General features: G+C 38.4%; 1 protein-coding gene across 1 annotated transcript in view; it reads left to right on the plus strand.

The window, feature by feature from the left end:
* The window catches only part of osp (myosin phosphatase Rho interacting protein outspread), a 177,195-nt gene extending 152,335 nt beyond the window's left edge, over positions 1–24,860 (plus strand). The window contains 15 exon segments of the mRNA XM_029318271.2: positions 5,788–5,841; positions 5,843–5,977; positions 10,868–10,940; positions 11,565–12,122; positions 14,241–14,413; positions 14,678–14,818; positions 14,891–15,052; positions 15,399–15,571; positions 15,644–16,593; positions 16,705–16,861; positions 16,940–19,783; positions 19,860–20,151; positions 20,545–20,962; positions 22,468–22,626; positions 22,866–24,860. Of these exon segments, the coding sequence (XP_029174104.2) occupies positions 5,788–5,841; positions 5,843–5,977; positions 10,868–10,940; positions 11,565–12,122; positions 14,241–14,413; positions 14,678–14,818; positions 14,891–15,052; positions 15,399–15,571; positions 15,644–16,593; positions 16,705–16,861; positions 16,940–19,783; positions 19,860–20,151; positions 20,545–20,962; positions 22,468–22,626; positions 22,866–23,014 (6,438 nt within the window). The 3' untranslated portion in view covers positions 23,015–24,860.
* Positions 24,861–25,574: the final 714 nt, after the last annotated feature.

Here is a 25,574-nt window from a genome sequence, read left to right on the forward strand (position 1 = left end):
TGCATCGTGAGATAATTGAAGTTATCTATTGATATAGTTTTCATTATTGCTTTGGCCAAATTTAACAAGAGATATGTATCGATATTTCTCGATATCTTTATATGACATATTTGAAAAAATTTATTTTCCAAGTCATGTTCAAATATTTAATTTTTGGTTCCTTAATTTGTTGACGTACCTGCGCGATCTCATTTGAAGCTAATATATTTTTACATTAAGAAAACGAATTTAAAATCGCTGTCACATTTCGCAGAGAGGATTAGATCTTATTTTACATTTTAATACGTTCTGCTACAGCGAGCCTCAATTTAAAGATTCTTTCAAAGAAGGAGGAAATGAATCACCTCCTCTCGTCTGCACATGATACGATATGCAGAGAATATATAAGATCCCTCTCCTCACGCATTCTCACGCATTCCGTCACGTCGTCGTCGGGGGAGGAATTGCCGTGCGAGGAAAGAGAGAGTCCGATGGTATTTCTAATCATTCTTCCAACCTTTGCTCTTCGCGAGCAAATTTTCCGACAATATTGCGCGTTAAATTTGTCCCTTTAAATCGATCGAGTTCGCTCGGCATAATTTGAAAGATCGATGAGCCTTTCGAATGTACCCGAGACGCCGCGTAAGATAGCTTCCCAAGTGCAAGTCTGATGACTTTCAGTTTTATCGATCTTTTCCGTTTGTGATACGATCGCTTGCGAAGATACGCGCACCAGCAGGACCTGTTTTCCGCCGTTGAAAAGTTACCGGATCGTTCCGTGTCTCCTGACGATGAGATTCCTCTTGATTTTCCAGACTCGTCTGGAGTCTCGGGGCGGATAAGATCCAGGGCCGAGAATAACCACGCGAACATCGACGGCCGACAAATTAATGCCTCAAGGTATGCACTTTCCGGATGGAGCAATTAACGAGGCTTCGGCAATTATATACGTATAAATACCTCCTTACGTCGATTAAACACGCACGCGCTGGTCGATATTCCAATAAACACTTTTGCCGTTCGACCAGTTTTCGACCGAGACTTTCGGAACGGAATGTGCAAAGTCATATCAAGTTGTGGTGGATTCTATCTATTGCGAGAGAAGTCGATATAATATTCGGCTCTCTATAAAATATCAAGAAGATTTATTCTTTCAATTTTATCACGAACAAATTAAACGATATAAGCGGGGATTAGCTTTTAGTGATTATATAACGTCACAAAATATTATATACCATTCTTCAATTTTAATTATGCTAATTAATAGTCTTAAGCTATAATTTAGGAAATTCCTTGTTATATCTTTTTCGATGACGTACCAAATGAGAAACTTTTTCAGAATTTTTATTCCGAGTTTAAAAAATGGATGTCTCATCCTATCTTAATTCCCTGTTATATATTTTTCGATGATGTACCAAATGAGAAACTTTTTCAGAATTTTTATTCCGAGTTTAAAAAATGGATGTCTCGTCCTATCTTAATTCGTGCTATATTCCAAAATCACATTATCAGCATTCTAATCACGTTGCGGCTGGTAAATGTCTCGTTCACTCTTCTGGAACGATAGGAGGAATCAGCGGCAGAAACAGGAAACGAGCTGCCGTTAATGCCACTTAGAGGATTATTAACGACGAAGCTTAACGCTCGGCTGATACAGTCAGGCGGATTCGAAATTTCCATCTTGGGTTGTCTTTAACGACGCGTCGAGATTTACACGTCGGTGTTGCTCGAAGTCTTCGAAGCGAGCGTAATCGTCGTCCGCGAGAAATTCTCACGCGAGATCCCACGATGTAGACGCGGATTCGGCGTCGATGACGGAAGAGGGGTCATGAGCTAGTTGAAGGTCTCAAGGCGAAAGCTTTGCTTCCTTTAATAGCCGAATTTAGATGATAATTTAGCCGTCTACGTTTAATTAATATGAATTACAGTCGCGTTTGCAGACGGTTTTTTATATCGATATGTTTAATAGAACGTCTCTTGTTAAGTTGTTGAATCTACAGATTTTTTATACGGCTATATTGAAATTATTCTGCCACAAAAAGAAACGATTATTCTTTGTAGAATTGATGTATGGAGAGAGAACTTTGTACGAAAGAGAACGCGCACATTAAAGTGGAAAATAAATCTGGGGAATGCTTATGTCATCCCGAACGATTCGAGACATCCGTCAGAAGCGACCTTGGAGATTGTACAGTACCGAAGACGAGTAGTCTTCTGTATAGTTCTCAGTTTGGCCAAGTCCTGCGGCTATGTTTGCATGGCACGTCGCAGAGGAAGAAGAAGATCAAAGGCGAAGATTTGCTCTTGCGGAGAGAAGTAAAGGCAGACACGGGAAAGATATTACGGTGCGAAAGAGACGGATGTGTAGACGGGAAAGGAAGCTCACGAAAAGAAGAAACGCCATGAGAGACCGTCGCGACCATCGTGAGGCGCGACAACTCGTGTTTTACATGAGAACCATGCGGATCTTATCTTCCCCGGGCAAGACCGCAACCAGGTCACGAAGGACCCGTGTAATCGAGCAGATTTCGTGTGGCACAGACCATCTGTTTTATTTTTCAGACGTATCTCCTTCCGTTTCTTCCTCAAGTTTACCTTCACCTGCCTTGATATCGATATCGTGTTATTTTACAATCAATTTTCGATCATCTTGCACTTTCTGAACAAAAATATGTGAATTATCTTCGAAGAATCTTTCCAATTCCATTTAAATTAAAATTAATTACATTAATTATTATCCGGTCACATTTGCTTTAAAATCGACTCCAATTCAAGCGAACAAATATACAAACGAGAATATCAGTGAAAAGATATTACCTAATTATTAATATTTTTTTCAATTTAATTAAATAATGCTTTTTAAACCCGGTTTAATAAATTTTTACATCTTATACTCAATTCAACATACGTAATAGTTTTCGCAATAACATTGCTTAAAAAAATCTCGCGGGAAAAATTTGAGCAACAGGCCGCGCTAATGTTAAGAATCAGCCGTTCTCGACGCGTATGCAAAATTGTAGCAGTAATTCCGCGTGATACAATCCATTCTCTCTTTAATAAGCAGACGGAAAGCCGACCAAAAGAGCCGACCCACTTCTTGCCAATAAACACGTCCGGCGAACAAAAACCGTGAGCAGGGCGGTCTTGTGTACGTAACGGCCGACATGGGCCGTGATGTATCGCCCCGTTGGACGCATCCCTTCGTCTGTTCCCAGCATAATCCGAGGGCATGTGGTAGCCTTAATAGAGGCTCGTGCCGCGATGCGGACTTAATGCGTCACGGATTTTCTTTCACACTTGTCCGTTCTGCGCGAACGTAACCGCCTTACTTACGCATACCTCGAGCTTAACGCGAAATGCGTGACCCGATGAAAAAAAAAAAAACAATCTACATTTTTTTACTCTCGTTTTCGAGCTCATCAAATGATGAGCATCGCGTACGCGAATCATCGCGAATCGCGGAATAGTCGTGATTGTAATTTCGTAATATGTAATATTCATAAACGTCGAGTTATATCTCTATTGAATGGTCTAGTATTGTTATGCAAAACTTTATGTTAATCTCGTAGACGCGAGATCTATCTGCAAAGTCTTTCACATTTTTGTTGCCACAGAGGCAAGTATATGTGGGAGCAGCAGTGTTGAACATTTTTTTATATTTTCCCAGGCGTTTGTTCTTCGCACACCCTTTCTTGCTCGCAATCCAGAGTCCTTTGATCTTGGTTTGAAACGCAGATGAGGGATGTAAAATTTGAATTTTTAAAAAAGAAATTGAATTAAATAAGAAAATTAATCTTTTAATTATTGTTGCCGTTATTCTGTTGCGAATTTTCCACGTTTATAAATTTTTCCTGCGTGAGCTTTCACCCTCTCTCGTCTTCCGCGATTAATTAAGCGGGTTATAAGCGGAGGAATTTTTCGTATGCAAATTTTTGCATTATTCCGACGCGAGTGGCGAACGGCAAAGGAAGAAGAATATATGTAGGCGCGGCAAAACGCCGAGCGCATAAGATGATGCGCTGCGCAAATGAACTTCTCGCGTTTCAAAAATAATGTCGCTGCTCGAGCGCGAGAAAAATTGCAGCGCGTTCCTTTTTGAATTATACGCGCTGTTTCGCGACGTGCGTACAAATAACTTTGCGTTTTTACAGAACGACTTCGGATTCTTTTAATTTCTAAACGCAGAAAAAACAGTATCCTTGAGAGAATGCAAATATGCCTTGATTCGAGTATATTTTATCCTTATAATAGCGCCAAATATAAATAATTTTGGATAAAGGATAATTTATCCTTAAAACAAAGTGTAAAATATTCTTGGTTGAAGCTGAAATTTATTTATAAATATTGCAAGGACAAGTGACAAGTGTGCATCGGATATAAGCGGTACTTTCAAATATATATAATAATTCTTAGTTCAAATGTGACTAAGTTTGTTTTTATCATATGCGATTTTTAAAACAAGAATATATCTTAAGGATAAAATATACACAAACTTATTTATTATTAAGGCAAATGAAAACTTGCCGATTACAAAGAGCAATATATGCTTAAATCAATCAAATAGCGTTCAGGAATAAAAATATACTTGAATCAAGGATTCCTTTTTTTCTGTGAATAAATGTAAGCTTTAAGTTTGTTTTGAAAAGCAGTACGATATTCAAGATATATTTGGTACGCAAAATATATAAATTTTTTGAATATATGAATGTTTGATGCAAGTAATTTACATCGAGACTGCACGATAATGATATCATTATTACACATAACGACGCAAAGTTACTCATTTCCTTTCATTATCGTTCAATTTATTACTAAAAAGTCAGCCATTAGTCTTTATTGCTCGTTTCGTAGCCCGAGTATTACTCAATCTGTCCGACGCAGGTAGATAGGCTCGTTCCCGTAAAGTACCGACGATTGCATTGCGGTGACATTCCCCGGGTAGATGCACACTTTGCGCGGGCAAAACTGCCCGCAGCAGTCACACGCAGAACCACGGTTGTGCTTTGATCAGCGTGCAACTCATCTCTCGCATTACCCGTTCCCTTCGCGAATATTCCTTTCGCCCGTTAGTGTCCCGTGTAAGTTTCCCCTCTTCTCAAATTGACGGCAATTGCGCGATCGCACACCGATGCGACGGGACTCACTTTCGTTTTACGAGGAGCGAAGTGGAATAGCAATAAGGCTCGTCATTCCTGCCGTCCGGCTTTTACGGCCGAGGGAAAATACGTGGTCGGCTGGCTGGCTGCTGCTGCCAACCGGTATATGCATATATGCTCTCACACCTATCGCGCTGAAATGATACGTTTCCGGTGCAGCGAGTGAGCCTCGTGTAACCCAATCGACCAAATGCGATGCGTAATGCACGTGCAATTTCGCGAAATGGCCGACGAACAGGAGAAAAAAAGAGACCGAGGGTGATAAAAGTGGCGTCGCATCGCTATCCGTCGATGATTGCCAGCGTCCTCGTTTATACGTTCCGTATAGCTTATAATAAGCACGAGGACACACGTGACACGCAGATGGCACGTAATCACTGCCATATTACACACTTTCGCGCATACGAAATGGACTTGTGCATGCATTTACAATGTGCGAGCGATATGTTGGGTGTCTTATTATTATACGGTTGGTTTTTTGCACAAGCGAATACTCCGCAATATCCGTCTGCTCGGCTCGGAGATTTGTTTAATTTGACGGCCAATTACGCTAACTCGACTCGTAATCTTCACCGTGCGAAGTAGAACGCTTTCTTCCTGCGATATGAATCATAATGTCTAACGTTGGATTTCGTTTCTCTTATCGTTGCAGCCCGAAACGGTGCCACAGGCGAGGATCGACATGACCCGCGTCCTGGAGGTGGCCTGCGGCCGAGGACGTCACCGGGCATCCTTACAGCCTGGCCGTGACCTCGCCGGAGGGTGCGACCTTCGTCAAAGGCACGTGCCGCGAAGAGACCAGGTGGTGGACGGACGTTCTCCAGGTGTATTCGCGAAACAAGGTCGGTATATGGTTCTAATGTCAATGTATAATCCATTTTTCGTTTCCATATTTTGAAAAATATTTGCGTCATTTATCCAAGTATTTCGAAATTAATATACCAGAGAAAAACTGGGTAATAATTATAAATTAAATGAAAATCGTACAAGAAACCAGGACGTTCTCCAGGTGTATTCGCGAAACAAAGTTGGTCCTAATGTCAATATACAATCCATTTTTTGTTTCCATATCTTGGAAAAATTATTTGCGTTATTTATCAAAATAATTCCAAAGGAATATATCAAAGAAAATTTAATAATAATTATAAATTAAATGAAAATCGTACAAGAAGCCAGGACGTTCTCCAGGTGTATTCGCGAAACAAAGTTGGTCCTAATGTCAATATACAATCCATTTTTCGTTTCCATATCTTGGAAAAAATTTATTTGCGTTATTTATCAAAATAATTCCAAAGGAATATATCAAAGAAAATTTGGTAATAATTATAAATAAAATAAAAATCGTGCCTTTCTCTCTCTCTCTCTCTCTCTCTCAATATATTTCGTGCAGCTTAATGAAATGCACCGGAAACCGTTATGAAATGTGAAAGGCGCAATCCAATTTCTGCATGAAATTATGAAGGAAATATCGATTGGAGAAGATGACTCGGTCGAAGAATCCTGTGCGTCCTACCTAACGTACACTTGCGATATAGAATGGCATCTTACGTGTATCATTAGGGAATTTAATTTTACGTCGATTACGGAGTATACGCAGCGGCGAGGCCGCATCGATACCGTATTATACGCGTCTTCTCTCTCCGAAAGGGGCAACGCGCGAGAAGAACGGAGTCACGCGAATGGTAGAAACGCGCAGAATGTTGGCTGATTGCGCGTGCTCTCGCATAATCATTACGTGCCATAATACATCCTCTCCTGCGTCATGCTTGTTACGCGCACAAGAATCATTCCCTCGCCTGTGACGTCTTTTCGCGTCCACGGGATTAACTCTAATAGGGCTTCAGCATGCTAGCAGAAACCTATTCGATGTAACAAGAGAGTTACGAGAGCGAAAGAGAGTTCCGAAGAATATCGCATCGATTATTTCAGCGCGTTTAGCCTTTTAATGTCTGTCGCAAAATTACGATATATTAAACGATCTTTAAACGATTTTATTATCACTTATTTTTCGATTTATTTTCCCCTTATTTTACAATAAATCGTTTAACATAAATAGTTAAGGATGTATGGGAGACGTCTAAAAATATACATCCTTAAAAAATTGCGTAATATTAACATGTAATTAATTTTAAATATGATTCTCTATTTCTTTTCGGAATCTCAATCAGAGGGAGGGAAATTAAATTAAACTACAATTAAATAATTTTGTTATTTTTAGACGATAGTTAAGCTAAAATATTCTTGTTCTATTATATAAAAATGACCATTGTATATATGTCGCATAATTGGCGACGATATAGGACAGAACGCGACGTATAAAAATGCGCGTCGAGTTCATAAACGAGGCGGGCGAGCGCTTTCGCATGATGAAGCGGTTATTGAGTGTGATTGTGCCTGTCGCTTGAAAAGGCCTTGAAAAAAATAGCGTAAGCTACGGCGAAACTGCCGATGCTGTCTCGCATAATCGGCGATGCATACCGCGGCGCTCATTACGCCGACAATAACGCCGGTAGGGACTTGCGCCGCGACTTGTCACGGGACTTTGCGCGTCTCTCGGGGGTTGTCAGTCGAGTCGATTGGCCGCTTCCTGCGATTCATTCGTCTTTTCGCGATCTCTAAAGGGGCCTCTTCTCGGCGTTTTCTCTTTTCACCGTCGCTTAACGTCGCGCCGGAGCGTTATTATTCAGCTGACGACGGAAAGCGTTTGGTAACAAATGGAGCATCCTTTTACTCGCCAATCGCTGAAGTCTGCGGCGAACCAGGTTGAGAATGAACTCTCCTCTATTACGTGAAATTACTTTAACTACTCTGTTAATTATGACATGTCAATGCATCATGTTGCTATAATAGTTAACAATTAAGTATTTAAATTTTCTTTATTGTAACGCGTTCTCAGGATTTTAATTAAGATCCTTTATAGTATTTTCTTGTACCTATATTTTTATTAATAATTTTATTAATAATTATGAGAATTTGATTTATTGATAAGATACACGAGAGACAATTTTTGAAACTTTTGATATTCCATGCAGCTATGCAAGGCAGTTATTAGAATGCTCTGCGTGTCGACGATTCAAGGTTTACAAATCGTACATATGTGTATGTTTATGTCGTGTGTATATTTGTTGCGCAACATACAAATCGCGGTTTGTCGAGATAAAATTTGGACCGGACCGACATTTCCCCGTTGTAATTGTTCAACCTTTTTCGATTACATAGGGAGGTGTCCGCTCGTGCGGACCTTCCAATCAATTAGACGCCGTAAATCGAATCGCTCAAAAGCTGCGTCGTTCGTTACAGTGCTCGGAACTCCGTAACAACACCGCGGATTGCTCGGCTGCGAAATTACGCAAGAAGACATGATCGATCGGCGAGCGGAGAAATATATCTCTTCATTCGGCTTCTGGTACAAAACGCGAAACATGAGTTATTACATCGTGACGCGTGCGATATAACATACTATCGTGTATCCACGTCCTTTAGCGAAGGATAGATATTTTATTCGATATACGCGTTCAAAAATCTACTTTCCAAATTTCGACATATCCCGTATTTTTGCCATTTTGTATTATTGTATAATACATATACATTTTAAATTAAATTTTATTTAAATTATTTATCAAATATTTTTCGAATTGGAGAGTAATTGAAAAAAAAATTCGAAATATGTAAATATCATCTTGTAAAGCCGCGTTGTAAATTACAATAAATTATGTATTACAGCGCTTGTGCGTACTGAAGCTCGTGTAATTCTCAGACAAAAAGCATCTCCTTCTTCATATTCAGTACTCTTTGTGCGCATCCAAGGCAATGGCTCGATAATTATCTCTTCAGAGAGAACAGAATGAAGTGTTTTCTGCGTTCGCGCGGGTTTCGCGTCGGCTGCACAATCGATCAATCGTCCTCGCGCTCAAGAATCGTTCAGGATCCCATCTGGCATTGTTCGTACGAGATTACACGGCTACGCGCGCACGTTAATTCCATTATGCAAGCAATATGATCGATCGGTAAACGGCTACACCTCGTCGTGGACCCGCTGGTGTAAACGAACGATTATGTTACGAGGCCAAGGCAAGATGCATACGCGACATTTAGCGCGGTGAACGTGGAGGAAAAACATTGCTCCCGCGTTATTTTCCACATTTTTTTGCAATTACCCACCTTCCTCTTCATCTTATTCTCTCTATTGTCCTTGGAATCGCCACGTTGTTTGCGCAAAGGGGACTCAATTGCTTTGCACCTCGAGACGGCTTTGCGAAGTCTTACAGCCGTGACTTTTTTTAATTTGAGATATCATTTGAGATAAAAACAATATCGTATGGTGTGTGTGTATATATATATATCAGGGTGTGCCGAAATTTGCAAATTATCTGTTAATGGCGCATTCCTGGGATTATTTGGAGATGATTACTCCTCAACGAAAATATCGAGGCATCAATTATTTTTGAATTATAAGCATTGAAAATAAAGGATAAGTCTTGTAGAAATAAAATATTAACAAAACCACATTCTTCAATTATTTTCAAGTAGAAATTACTTTAATGGAATTTTAATTTGGGGCTTCGTTGCAAAGATACATAATGACAAAAATTGGGAACATGCAAAAAATGATGGCTTCTCTCTCGACATTTTCGCTGAGGAAAAAATCGTCTTCAAATGAACAGGAATCTGCCATTAATAGATGATTCGCGAATTAATCAATAATATATATATATATATATAGATACATATAAATGATAAAAATAAACACTTACTCCAAAAAAGCAGTACACTAAAATTTGGAGAAAAATAAAATTTCAAATGACGATAACTTCGTAAATAATAAAGATAGCAAGGTTTCTAAAAAATGAAAATAAAGTTTGGAATCTCTACTTTAAGAATCTATTTATTTCAATGTGGCGAGATAAATTTATTAAAAATGGCGGATGACAAAACGAAAACATGCAAAATTGAAAGATAATGATTCGAGTTTGTCAAGACACACGGCGTGAGTCAAATGTCGCAACTTAATGGAATAAAAAACATACGATAATACAGAGTCTCCTCTTTAAAATGCTTTTTTATTCATCTTGATACGATGATGTTTCGCAGAGTTATTCATATTTAAAGTAAAAAGCTGCCTTTTTATTCAAATGCAAATATCTCGGCGAAAAATTATCGTATTGAGATGAATAAAAAAGCATTTTAAAGGGGAGACTCCGTACTATCATATGCTTTTTATCCCATTGAGTTGCGACATTTGACTCATGCCATGTGCCTTGGCAAACGCGAATCATTATCTTTCAATTTTGCATCTTTTCGTTTTGTCATCCACCATTTTTAATAAATTTATCTCGCCACATTGAAATAAATAGATTCTTAAAGTACAGATTCCAAGCTTTATTTTTCTTTTTTAGAAATCTTCCTATCTTTATTATTTACAAAGTTATCGTCATTTGAAATTTGATTTTTATCCAAATTTTAAGTATACCACTTTCTTTTAGAGTGAGTGTATACATAGTATTGATTGACACTGAATATCTCTTGGTTAAATTTGATTAAATATCTTTCGTGATGTTTTCACGATTATGATTGAGGATAAACGTAATTATTCGCGGATCGCTTTCCAGATCGATTATCCAATCAGCCGAGATACGTGAACGGCGAAAAGGAACGCTCGAGGGTTCTAATAATAGAATGTGTGGAAATATTCCATCGCAATTTCTTCATGATTTGCGTTCTGTGGTTTTCAGGGTCGGCATAAGCGAAATGCAACCTTCCCCGGTGGACAGACAACGATTCTGCAAGTTACGCCGACGATTCGAAGTGAGTATGCCTACTGCTCATGTTATGCAGATTTTACAGTAATACGCACGTATGCGTAGATATGTCCACGCCAGTAGTTAACGATGGCGTAATTACTACCTCGCTTAGTCATTTCGCTCTACGGAACAGTAATATTGCACAGACAAGGGTCTTTTTACGCAAGCAATTTGATGTAACGAGAGTTGCAAACGAATGTGCAACAATTTAACCAACGTGGTAAACACGAAATGCGTGTGACAGTAGTGGATATAAATAACAAAAAGATAATGTTGGCGCGCGAAGGAGAAAGTAGATATCTTCTTCATAATACATAATTATTATTACGTACCACCTCGTTATCTCTAGCGTCAAGCTTAAAGAAGTTCTCATTCCCTCTAATTGCCTAATTAGATCTATCACAATTATTTTTCTCGAGAGATTACAGCAACTTGACTCGAGTCAAGTCACATATACGTGTTTCTTGATATATTTATTTTCCAAGTTCGCTTAAAAATTTCTCTATTAGAATTCTTTTTGTAAAAAGTGCTTGATTTTTCTTTCGTGTCCTCCGTGAAGAGTTTTACAGCCTTTGCATCGGTCGACTGAATATCCTCAAAAGCTAACATTTGAACTTGATCGTCGCAGGTAACGCGCCAAATCCACCGCGACCGCGCTTCAACAGCTGTCGATCAGAGCCTCGTGGCAGCGCGTGGATCCCAGAGAGCGGAACGTCAGACCTTTGCTCTTCCGTCTTCTCGTCTACTCCGTCCTTGGTGACGACCAGCGTCTGCACCGCCAACAATAGCGTGCTGACGAACGGTAAGACGGACAGCGTCTCCGAGATTAGGAGCAACTTGTCACCTCTGCATACCGTGGCGTCCCTCGAGAATGGCTCCAGCGGAAGCTACCTGACAACCGCGACGACGACGACGACGACGACGTCGTTGAATGGCAATATTTGCAGCACCGTATATTCGACGACCTCGACGACCGTCTCGAGCAGCATCGCCTCGTTGACCGAGAAGCCGCCGATGATCCCCAACGACGGCGCGAGATCGACGAGCTATCGGGATCAACCTGCCAGCAGCGCGTCACCGCCGACCCGGGACAAGCTCCGTGCCGAGGACAAGGCCAGGCGCAGGATGAATCAGCAGGGCGAACGAACCGGCGACACGACCGGCACGGCCTCCGGCGAGAAACTAGGTCGGTATATTCGATGAGACATCATTTCTCTCTGCATCCGATGCCTCTGACAGATAAAATTGTCATCTATCCGTTTTTGACGTTTCCTTCACTCTTTTATTACATGCAACATTTGCTCGATTCTTTGTGACTTTCGACATAACGCGATTATTAAGATTTATTGTTTTTTTTTGTGTGTGTTCGCGATTCTGAATTTTTTAAATAGTTGAATTTTAAAATTTAATGAGATTGAATTATTAAAGAGAATGATATTAAAATCGTGACTTGTTTTTTCGAATATTTTATTTTGTTCAATTAAATTATATATCCTGTAAAGATATTATAATTAGAGACCTGATGATAGGAAGATATATTGCTGTGTTTGATCGCCTCATTTGGACTGATTTACGTTGCGCTGTATCGAGATTAAAATTGGGACGTAGATGATTGATAGCGAATAATTTACAAATAATATTATATGTCATTTCTGAGACGTGTTTCAAGGTAACATGAAAGTTAAATTAGAAGTAGTAACTTTCCAGATGTTCGTCTCGCTTTGTCACGTATTACGTCGAAAGTTTTTCTTAATAGTCAGCTAAAACTAGTTTAGATACGGATGGAAACTAGGACGCTGCATTTTACATTCTCAATGACGATGATTTGCAATTCGCAAAAGAAACAACAGCTGACACATTAAGTCGGGTAGCTGACCTATTTTTTATTCGACGTAATTAATATTGCAAACGCAATAGTTTAATAAAACATTGCTAGGCATATAGCAAACTACATTAATGAAATTAAATGTTTTTCAAGAGAATTATGAATTATAGTGCAAATTTAGATACATATTATTTAAATAATAACTTACTTGCATATAATGACAATCACACAAAGTGTGATTTCTTATCAAGAAAAATCGGGTCTGTTACTATTCGTTTTTACGCGATTTTTATAATAAAATCTTAGTCTATCATTTTTTTCTCCGAGAAAGTATCGATAGTATCCACCATAGAATTGCATAGGATAATTACGTAGGAAATTTGCGATCGCTTGCACGTTGCACCGCGATTCGTAGATTTCATTTAGATTGAAGTCGAAGGAACGACGGGATACTTTAGAAATTGCGTTGCGAAAAATTCAGAAAAATCGCAGGCATGCGAAATCCGCGTAGAACAATCTCGCTAACAATTTACTACGAACGTGGATTATTGAAACGTGCGAGTCTTATCGGAACGTCGGAATCATCTGGAGATTTAAACAGCAGATCGTCGATTAAAACCTCAGTCGGCTTTAATCGCGTCTGATGAAAAATTCCGATGCGGAATTTATCTACGCGATTTATTAGCCACATCATGATCTTCTCATAAAAATTCTCAAAAGAAAAAATCTTGTATATTTTAATTATTTAATTATTTGTCTTGATTATTTAATTACTTTAACATAATCCATTGCTAATTTAATTTTATATTTTTTTTAACTTTGGTAGAATTTAATTTTCAATTCATTAATTTTTGAGTTACGTTATTTATTTTTTTTTATTCTTTATTAATTTAATATATATTTAGAGATAAATTGTGATAATTTTTATGTTCCATATATCCATTAATATAACGATGACATGTTTGATTTTGATATATTACTAAGGTAAACAAGGAGGAAAGCGCGCAAGATAGTCTTTCACTTCTCTGATGCTTCCTGCAGCAAGAAGCAACCAGGTTATTAATTAGTCGGCGGTCAATTAATGCGAAGTGGTCGTTTGCCCGTACCGGCGTCAGCGTGTTGGACGAAGGGCACTCTTATAAGCGGAAAAGAAATTAATTAGTTAACTCGCCAAGACGTACCGAGGCGAATATTTTGATAACGACGAATGCAGGAAGACGGCTTAACGATTTCACCTCGTGCGATGGTTGTTCTGTGTGTGTCCATGGAATTCTAAGTACCATAATTATAATTTATACTATCCTGAACTATCGTTGTTAGACACGTGAGAATAAATAATGAAATAAAGAAACGAATAGATGGATAGCTATAGATAAATTATATTATGATAATATATACCTTATAAAATTCGCGCGAGGAAAAACTTATATTACGACAGAAATATCACATAGTGTAATATAAGATAAATATATTATACAGACGATGACGCGTGCCGGAGGATACTTTTGGAGCACGAGCGGGAAAGAGAAGGGAAGCTGCGGGATATAGCGGCTTCATTAACGCAACCACGAGTGAGGAGAATTAAACCAAGAACTTCGGAGCCAACCAGAGACGTAGTGGACGCGGTCAATGCGGCTCATCAAGATAAACTTGTACGTAACGCAAAGAGATATGGAAGATATTCATTATTAATCGTTAATTACATGTCTTGCGTTTTAACATATGACAATTACTCATTGCGTTATTTGCAACACATTTTTTTTCGATTTTGTAAGAATTAAAGGAAGAGTTTTATCTGATTTGTATTATAATCTAATTATTCAAATTAATTAAAAGGTTGAAATAATAATATTAATATGATTGAAATGGTATAAGGAATAAAAACAAGATAATTATGTAAAATGCTTCATATATAGATCAGAGGCGATCCTGACGGTTGCGGCCTAGATATTTCCGGCATCAGGTACTCACCCACTTCCGAGCTAAGAGTTGATCTGCCGGCAGAGGACTTGTTAAACATCAAGAAAGGCTGGCTAATGAAACAAGGCTTGAATAAGGTGCGTCTCGTGTCTTCTTCGCGAACGTAATCTCTCGCGCGCGTCTCTTAAGAAATTTGTTTTTCTGTCTAGGAATGGAACAAGCACTGGTTTGTTCTGAGAGGTTGCGGACTGATGTATTATAGAGATCCCTGTGCGGAGGACAAGGGCATCATGGACGGAGTTATAGACCTCAATACTGTCACCGCGGTCACTTCGCTACAGGTCGCGCGGAATTATGGATTTCAAACTGTCGTAAGTGTCATGTGTCATATCATGTGTTTGTACTAAAAAAATATTTTCCAGAATATAATTATTCTTGCTTTGTAAGATTATACAATATATATCATATATTATATTTGTATTATTATACTCTATAGTGCAACTTTTTTTTTAAATAGAAAAATTAAAATATACAGATAATTTTTTTAATTAGATTTAGATTATATTTTTCATACCGGTTTTAAGAACGAGACTAATTATTATGTAAAATCGAGGAAATGGGATTTATATCAATTTTTTACGTTTGAAAAAAATTGGATCAAACAACCACATTTTTCGCTTGAAAGGAAATTATGCATATTGTTTTAATTTTCGACAGGCTTGGGATGACAGGGGCACTACAGTGTTATCGGCAGTGACTGCTGGTATCAGGTCTAGCTGGATGTCAGCTATCAAAAGAGCAGCCAATCTACCTGATTCTGACAGTAATGTGGATTCTCTTACCGTTTGCTCGGACACTCAGCAAGAGACAAATCCGCAGTCGCCTACCACGTGAGTATAGACTATTGTATAATATTTTAATATATAACTTACATATATATAAAATTTGTATCTGTCTTGTAGATCCATCGTGGATCGTGAAAGAGACTCTGTCGTTCCCTCGACATCTATCACGCCTAGATCGGTTCTGTTCTCGTCCGACGAAGAGTATAGGACTGCTTCCGAGGGTGGACGAAGAGAATCCGGCGATTGGTCGGAGATGCCAGTATCGCCGCCACTTTTGAGGAACGGCGATTGGCCTATCAAGGGTTCTGGCTGGTCGGATTCGGCAAATCATGAATGGTCAGAGCTACCACCATCGCCGCCGTTAACGAGAACCGCGTTATCCAGGGTGAAAGCTCGATCCAGATCGAGTTCTAGATCGAGAGTCTACAAGAGAAGCCGAAGTTCGCCTCCAAGCTCGCGGAGAAGTACCCTAGATAGTGTGAGATCGGAGGATTTGATGATGGCTTGTTGCGAACTTGGCGAAGATGAGGAACAGAGCAATGGCCACCTGCAGAACAATAGCTGCCTTTCGAGTGCTAATGACAGTCCTTTGATTGTCGAGCTTCTGGAGAATCAGGTGTCGCTTCTGCGCGATCAACTGGATCAGAATCAGTCTCATCCGAGTACGCTACTAGTCATTGTCGAGCGTCAAGAGAATGAAATCGAAAGTTTGAAGTCGCAATTGAATGCGGCGCGAACAGATATCGCAAACGCAGAAAAAGAGCTGTCTAGACTAAGACAGCAAAAGGCCGAAGCATCCATCAGGGAAAAGCAAGTAGAAGAATTGTTGAATACGATACAGAGGACCGAGCAACAGAGAAACAAGGATCTGGATGACCTGGAAAAAATGAAGAAAATGTACAATAGAGACAAGGAAGTCTTGGAATGCAAATTATTGGAGACGGAGGCTCTTCTAAGGGAGACTTCAGAGAGATGCGAAATGCTTACGAACGAGTTGACATCGAATCATAGAACTGTCGAGCATTTGCAAGCTGAAATAACAACTCTTAGCGACAGATTGTCGCAAGGTAAAGATATCTCTTTCTTAAAATAATATTTTTTAATTAATATTTAGTTTAAGGGTTTAAATAAAAATAGTTGATAATGTAATTATTTCTTAAATATCTATTTTTCTCTAGGTATTGAGGAAAACGAAAGACTTTACAATAAAGTAAGAGAATTGGAAGAGAAGAATGGACTCTCTGCTTCGAGAGAACGGGGGAGAAGCTTCGATTCGCTTAGCGATTTAACTAACATCGAGTTGGATTTAGATTTGACTACATTAGACAAGGAAAGGTAAATGCGCATTGTAAAATATAATAGCAATATATTATGAACAGTAATCACTTATATGATGTATTATTCTCGTGATAGGGTTATGGAAGAGTATGACGAGTTGCGCGGCCGTTTTGAGAAGGCTGTTATGGAAATTCGAGCTATGAGGAAGGAGCTACGAGAAGCTCATGCCACACAGGATGTTTTGGAATTAGAAATCTTTGCTCATAAGCAAGACGCAATTAGCGTCAGCGAGAGCAATCAGGCACAGATTCAGCTAATGGCAGCGAGAATTCAAGATCTGACTAACAAGTTAGCCGCTAGCGAAAAGCAAGTTAGGACATTGAGACAGAAACTAACAAAAGCCGAAAGCAGGGACAAGAGAAGATCACTCTCTCTCAAAGGAAGGGAATCTTTCCAGATTTCTCAAGAGGTGGAAGACAAATTATTGGATTTAGAAAACAAGATCCGCGCTATAGAGAAGGGTAAGAGCATCAGCGCCCCCGTTTCAGCGGGCAACAGCTCGAAGGAATCGAGTCCTAATCTGAAAAAAGAGAAGAGACGAGAAAACAAAAATTTGGATCGTACTAAACTTCGAAGAAAATCCTTAGATAGCGCGACAAGCTCTGAACCAATGAAAGTGTTGATTAGATTGAGCACTTTAGAAACAAAAGTTGCAAACGTCGCTGAGACTATGGTCAGCGATGTGGAGAAAGATTCTAGCGAATGTAGCGAGGTCAGCGGGTCTTCCGAGATATCGTTGGAGGTGCTGGCAAGATTGAAGAAATTGGAGAGAGCGGTATCGAAGTCGAAGCGACGATTAGAGAAGTGTCTCGGCTCAACGCAAGCGGAGGATAAAGCCGAGAAGTGTTTACGCGACGTAAATGAAATATTGGATTCGTGCTTAGAATGTAAGAAGAATCAAGCTAGCGCTCAAGTCATCGAGTCAGTAGGAGTAGTGGTATCTAGGCTAGAAGTTATACTTAAGGATAAACTGAGCGAACTCACGAGGAGACGGCAGTCGCTGGCGCAGGAAGGTCGGCTGGACGAGAGGGAGAAGATGAAGCTCGTTGCTGAGAGGATAGCATTCGAATCCGTGATTCTGCGACAGATAAAGTGTGCGTTGAATCGCACAACAGACAAGAGCGCCGTTCTGAGTGAATTGGTCGAAACTAGTCAGCTTGCCTCAAGCTTAAAGCGTAAGATTCATGGAACTAAGCCCAAAACATACCAAAATACCAATTATATTCAATATCTTACTAAGGTGTTAGCTAATAAGTTAGTACTGGTAGGACATGTCTCCGCGTTGACGGAAACATCGAAGGAGATGAACGCGGCTCGCAGTGAAAGCCTGAACTTTTTACTGCAGAAGCAGCGAGAGATCAACGAGATTATGCGAAAATACAAAGACACGAAACTGCAACAGCTCGCGGAAGTTCTTGCTCTCGAGACGTTTAGTCTATCCGAACAAGAGGATCTCACGAGCAAACAAATTAGCGGATCGAATAAAAAACTGCTCGAGGATAGACGCATTCGCGAGGCGTGGGCTTTAGCGCAAGAGACAGTAAGTAAGGAACTTGTGCAGGCTGAAGTGTCTCACGTTATTATGCGTTACGGTCAACTGTACGAGCAAAACGTCACTTCGATCATGGATACTTGTCTTAGCTTTGACAGAGCGGACAATGTCAGATTAGAGTCGTGGGTGGACGCGGCACAAACGCGACTACGTCAAGAAATGGAAGTCTCCATACACGAGCTGTCGGAGGCTTATGAGGAATGTTTACGTACGATGAAGAAGAACAAGTTAACAGCGATCGATTCCAAACATGAATCCCGTCAGTTGCTGACAGACTACGCTGACGTGATTGCGCACAAAGCTTTAATAGACTCCAGAATCGCTCTCCTTCAGGAAACTACACGGCAATCAATCACGACATTGCCTGGAGAGACTTTTGTATCTAGTCTTATTCGAAACGAAGAGATCGTTTCCTGTTTGACGAATGACGAAGGATACGACTTCCAAAGTAATCCGATCCTCGATGCAGAGTATAGTTACCTTTATCAACGATTGACCAAGGAATGTGAAGATAGAATATCTGGGAAAAAAGAATCAAAGGAGCAACTGAAAAATGTCAGTCAGTCGTTGTTTTACTTGGAAGAAGATCTAGCCGGACTCAGCAAATGCATAAGAGATAAAGCAGGAATGAGTATCGACAATACTGCTTGGTCCAGATCGACAAGCAGCATTGCGGATTGGTCTAGCGTTTGCGAGAAGTGCTTGCACTTACGGGAACAGATAAGGAAGCTGGATGATTACATGAACAATATATCGTGTCAGACGTGCACTCAATTGCAGGAAACTCTTCAGAAGATAACTACCGAACATAATAAAGAACTGGAGATGCTTAAGCGCAATCAGGAGAGGGATCTGATAGACATCAAAGGTGAATTGGACAGTCAGCGACAGTCTCTGACGACTCAATACGAGCAAGAGGCAGCTAGTCTACGCGAGAGAGCCAGAAAATTGGAGCATCGTCTCAACGCGATGGATTCCGAACATTCGGCTCATGTGAATGAGTTAAGAGCTGCCTATCAACGATCTATAAGCGCCGAATTGGACACTGACGCCGAGACGCGGAAGCGGTACAAGGAAGAGATCAAGCAATTACGTGCATTATGCGAGAAAGGTTTATTGGCTATGGAGAACTCGCATAGACGTATCATCGCCGAAATGGAGGAGAAACATCGACAGGAGCTGGAGAGTCTGAGAGTGGATAAAGAACAAGCGCTCTCCGAAGAGACGCAAGCGACTTTGGCTGCATTGGACGCTATGAGAAAAGCGCACGAACACGAGGTACAAAAGGAAATTGCCAAGTTCAAGCAGGAGTTTATCAAGCAAGTGCAGGCTCGAGAGGATATCGGGGTGCTACACAAGGAACACGAGTATGTAAAAATATCACCCAAGCATTAGTTACTGTGAGTAAAATGTAAAAAGTAATACATATTTTTTTCTTTTTAGGGAAGAAATGGAAGAGATAAAACAAGAGATTCTTTCCCTGTCCGCCAAGTATTCGTCGAAATGCGTCGAGTCCGCTGCATTAGAGGAGAGAGTGGGTAATCTGTCCAAGCAACTCACCCAGGCGCAACAGCACATCATGCAATTAGATGCGAGAAATAAGCAATTGAGAGCGCATCTAGTGCTAGAGACGAATGAAGGTGGTATCAACGATACCATACAGATTCTGAGAGGTAGGGACAACGAGATCGCTGAACCGAGGGAAGAGATACATCGACTGCAACAACAATTCAAGGTATTGCTCTATGCTTAGAAGAAGTTTACCGTTTAAGAAAAGCAAATGTGATTAACACACTTATGTATACTACTTAATTGATTAACTCTATTTTGCTGCAATTACATATTATGGTGTTTCGCCTGGCGAGCTTGTTGCGCTTTAATGAAATTTAGTAAAAATCCTACGCTTTTCATTAACGACTCTTCCCCTCTTTTGTGTTTATTTATTCGAATTTAGATATATCAGTTTGTACATAATATCATGTTTAAACGAAACCACTTGTCGCAAATACCATAACTGATGTAATTGTAACTCAGTAAGCAGTTTAAACGATTCGACTTAGCGTTAACCATCCTACCCCTTCACATACTGCTCGCCCATTGACGCAAATTTTCGATATTTCACTAACAGCATGGGGACACCCCTCGTGAATCGTCGAAAGCCGCCCTATCGCTAGACTATTCGCCTGCCTACTCGCCGCAACGTCTCAGGGGTAGCCAAAGTGGCGGTGAACAGAAATTAATGAGCGAACGAAGTCTAAAAGGGGCGAACACCTTGTCCAGCGTGTTACAAAAACGATCCCTGTCGATGGATCGGTCTCAAAGCGCATTCTCGTACAAACTCGAGCGCGTAAAGTCGGTTTCGTTGCCGTATTCGAGTAATTTGATAACTAGGCCGGCGAGTAGTGCCGGCGTTTCTGGCTCGCATTTTGTCAGAAAAGAATCGCCGGCGAGCTTAGAGAAAAAAGATCAGGAGCGTAACGTTCGTCTGGATTCGCCATTATGGGACAGCTTGAGACCGAGGAGCGGCCTGCCCCATCAATATCAAGGTACAGAAGAGAGATGAATGCTAAGGGAAAGATAGATAGACAGAGAAAGAGGAAGAAGTCTACGGTGATGGAATGCGTTGTCGGTCGACAGTGGGAAAGTTCTTATGGTGCTTTTGTAAAATATTATAACGCTAATAGAATCGTGATTTTATTATCGATGATTGTTATTATTTTATAACGCATTTTATACGACATTTGATTCGGAGATTTTTACTCGAAACAATTTTCCGCATGCAATCAAAAAAGTCAGATTGTTTTCTGATGTAATAACAAAAAAGAATTAAAATAGTGCGAGAAAAATTAGGCAAGGCTTCGATCGTTATTAGCTTGCAAAGGCAGAATACAAGATTAACATATGCTTTATGCAAATTAACAGCGCTTTTAAGATATTAACACTATTAAAATTTCGTTGACTGACATAAAGATTGCGAATATATTTTCTTCTTAGTTCATAAATATAGATGTGCAATATTTATCGAAAACGACGATTGTTAATTTGAGAGCTTGTTCGTATATAGCATGTAGATGTAAATATATTTAAGTATTTTCTTTACTATAACAATATTGTTAATTGTTGTACTAATTTCTTTGAGAAAAATCGACAAAATTGACGATTAATTAATCTTAATTTGTCATTATGAGTTGTAGGTATTGATAACCAACGTTAAAAATGTGCCTATACTAATTAACTGGTATCAACTGCATACGATTATTATGCAATGCTTGTCTAACACTGGTTATTTGCTAACACGAACTGTATAAGAGTACCATGTGCAATAATCTGCGAAATAATCTTGTCTTATCATGGTTGTAACGCTATATGCTATAAATGTCCATTCTATTATATAAGGATATTAATTATCTATCGTATATATAACATGCTAAAGATGTGCAAGTGATATAAACTGTATGTTGATCTGACAATTATCATATGTTTGCATATCATAATTTTTATGAAAAAGTTTAATGATTCTAATGATCAAAATATGTAATAAGTTGCTTTTTAGTTAATTGAATTTTCGCTGGCGCATCTTTAACACAAATATCGTAACCGTGTACTAGCATAACTATAACACTATTATTTTAATGATGAAGTTAAACAGCGAATAATTAAAAATTTGAAATTGATTTCTATCTTATTTTAATATTCGGAAAAAATATATGTACATAATAAAGTACATATATTTTTTTTTAAATGCTATATTGAAAAACGTGAAAATCTAAATTAAGTCTAAGAAAGATTTAAGAAATCTGAAAGAAATGAGCAAGAATTAAAGCAGATACTTTTCATATACGATTCCTGAATAATCAAAAACATTAGATGTAAAACATATTATACAACGTATTTTGTAGCGATTTTAATGTTTCTCATTATATTTTCATAATAACTAACATTGTCTAAACGTCTACGATACAAATTGACGTCTGAATACGTACACAACGACGGTATACGATAATGTATATACAGACCGTAACAATATCTCGGCAATTATTTGGAATGTAAGGTGGCACAACAACAGAGATGCGAGTCGGCAGCAGCCCCTGGCAGGAGAGCAAGCAGAATGAAAAGCAACAGCAGCAACACCCGGAGACATACACCCTCCGTGCCGACGCTCGTAACACATCCCGCCTCACCTCGGAACCCGCAGCTCTCTCCGTTGCAGGTCCGTTTTGCCTTCTTCGTTGCTTCGTCACCCTCAACGCAGTATCGTTTCGTTCATCTTAGTTGCTTTTACGTTTATCGCATCTTTATGTTTTGTACGAGTAGCATCTTGTCTGTCTTGTTGTTCTCGTGTGCGACACTTATTAAGTTCTGTGTTTACGTACAGTTTATGTGCTTGATAGATCTTTATAATCACTAATAATATTTAATACCACATCATCATATATGTATTTGTTACAGAGCTGATGAGGTCTCCAACAGTGAGGTGGTCCAGCAGAAGTTGTCGCAGCCTACCTCCGACACCCACGTCGAATTACCATCATCCACTTCACCCTCCTCTACCCGCCGTAGGCATGGTCGCCGAGAGGAAGAAGCGTTTCGAACTTTAAATTCTAGTTTCTTGATTTTTTGTGTACTTTGATCGAAATGTCACGAAATTAGATAGTACGTACACAAACGGTTGAAATGATTACATTTTATATATCTAAAGAAAAGCAAGTTTAAGCAATCCGAACAATAAGTCTTATTGTATACTATTTATAATACTAAAAAGGAAGAAAATTTCGCGTTTTTTCGAAATTGCAAAGAGTGAAACTATTTCGATATCGCTCGACTCATGGACCAATAAATGAAATCGTTCCATGCGATAGATAATTCGGACAATACCGTATATACGATTCGCGAAACGTGCGAATCGTAATTCCATCACTGCCATGCGAGAATCATGTGAGGCTCGAAAGATTTTTGATGGACCAAAGTCGAAATGCCGATCGTGCTCGTCGTGAATATTGTGAATATTGAGCATGTTTATCAGGTAAACATGATTCAATAACCGAAACGAGTCCCGATTGATTAGAAGAGGGTAAATTACGTATTTTTCCCCATCTTTCCCTTTCACGAATATGAAAAGGCGTAACATCGAGAGTTCATCACGGGCCTATCGATCACGATAGGTCGTTTTTGACAGGTTTTCCCGAGAAAAAAAAATTTTTGCTAAACGTGTTTACTCACGCCGCGCTGTTTTGCGAGCGGCCGTTCTTTGATATGCATTTAGACTTTGATAAAGGGTTTTTTTTACCGTAGATTGCGAGTATAGTCCTTTTGCTACCATTGACTTTTCGCGAATATCGATTTTGAAATGCATATTTTGGAGCATTATTGATCGCAAAGCGCTGTACGCGTGAAACTTTTCACACATATACTCTTTGGTGCTAAAAATAAATGTGAATTACGAGAAAGAAATGTGTATTACGAATGATGTATACAATCATCGTAAAAACCTATCATAATGTAGCGTAGACGTATCATGATGTAAAACTGTAGGATCAAGGATAAATTTATCAAATTTCATCCAACTTTCGTAAAATTCGCAAGATTGTTTGAGCGGCGCATTCAATAACGTCAAGTTAATTCTATTTTGCACTTATTATTAAAGGAGATTATGTTAAGCGTGCTAAATATATTTAGATACGAATGCTTAAATATGGATATTCTCGTAATTCCGAAGATAATTTATTTGTCAAGCACGCTTATGAAATTAGAAATTCGATTTTATGCTGATTAAAATTAATTCTATCTTTATGCACGTCTATTTCCAGAAGGGAATGTTGAATTTGTCCCGTTGAATTTGTTATCTTTTGAGATATAAATACTTTATATGAGTTATATTCGATTCTGATTATTAGAGAGAAGATATTTCTGAGACGTCTCAATTGAGACGATATAAAAGAAGAGGGAGAGATTTTTTTTCGTTTGTTATTCTCGAGAACGACGAGATCGTTTCTTGTTTCTTGCTCTTGTTATGTATAGATTTTGCACATAATATGGCGTTATGACATTGCACTGTGTATTATCGCATTTTCTCATTATGTAAATGTTTTCAGATTGCGATCATTTGATGTTAATACTGTATAGTTTATGACGTTTTATTGAGGATTAAGAAAGTATAAATAGAAATTAATTCCTTCCTTCCCTCCTCTTCCTTATATTATATATGTGAATTGTTTATATATACATATATATATATATATATTACTATTGTATTCTATATTATATATTATTGCGATTCGTTCCAGTGATTCGCTTGATATTAAGATGATAAAGGATATTAAAAACTTCGATTTTCTCTTATGTAGAATAATTACTCAGGATTGTTTAACATTTATAATATATTACGATTATGCTATTGTATTTGTATGATAATTTATAACACGTTTGAAATAAAACACAATAACCATGAACACATTTACTTAGACAACGTATGCTGATTTCTAATCTCTTTGTATATTCTATATTTAATTAACTTAATATCTTGCTTTTTTTTTTAAAGTTTATGTCATTGTATTGAATTTTCTTCTATCTGATAATTTGTATAATAGTACTTAAAAAAATTAATACAAGTTTTTAAAATTAAAAAAAAAATAAACTCATAATTATTATTTTTACAATTTTTATGAAATATATTTAAATCTTATAAAATATTTATTTAAAAAACAATTTGGTAAAGAAAAACTATTAAAATTGTTCAGATTTTTTTATATATTACTTATAAGTTTTTTTGAGAAAAATAAAACATTAAAATAAGATGATAAGTTAACGAATTAGATTGATAAATGAGTAAATGCAAATGAAGAGCGGAAGTAAGATATTTCGATAATACGTAAAGCTATATATATTTCGTTTGAATCTTTATTATTAGACTTTTCGACGATCTAAATATACAATTCTCTCAAATTAAGAACGCAAAATGAAACAATCGATTCGCAGGCTCGATGAGTAATTAAAATAAAGATAAGTTCCGCTTAATACATTGATCATTAATAAATAATTAATTTATATTTCTTCTATTAATTCTTCTATTAATTTATATTTATATAAAATGCGTGTATAAAAAATTCAATATATTTATATATTCCACGTACGTATATACAAGTTATTTTCTATAGGAAA

The sequence above is a fragment of the Nylanderia fulva genome, unplaced genomic scaffold (genome assembly GCF_048542155.1).
Source record: "Nylanderia fulva isolate GAGA-0341 unplaced genomic scaffold, ASM4854215v1 Scaffold2, whole genome shotgun sequence".
In the NCBI taxonomy this organism is placed as follows: domain Eukaryota; kingdom Metazoa; phylum Arthropoda; class Insecta; order Hymenoptera; family Formicidae; genus Nylanderia; species Nylanderia fulva.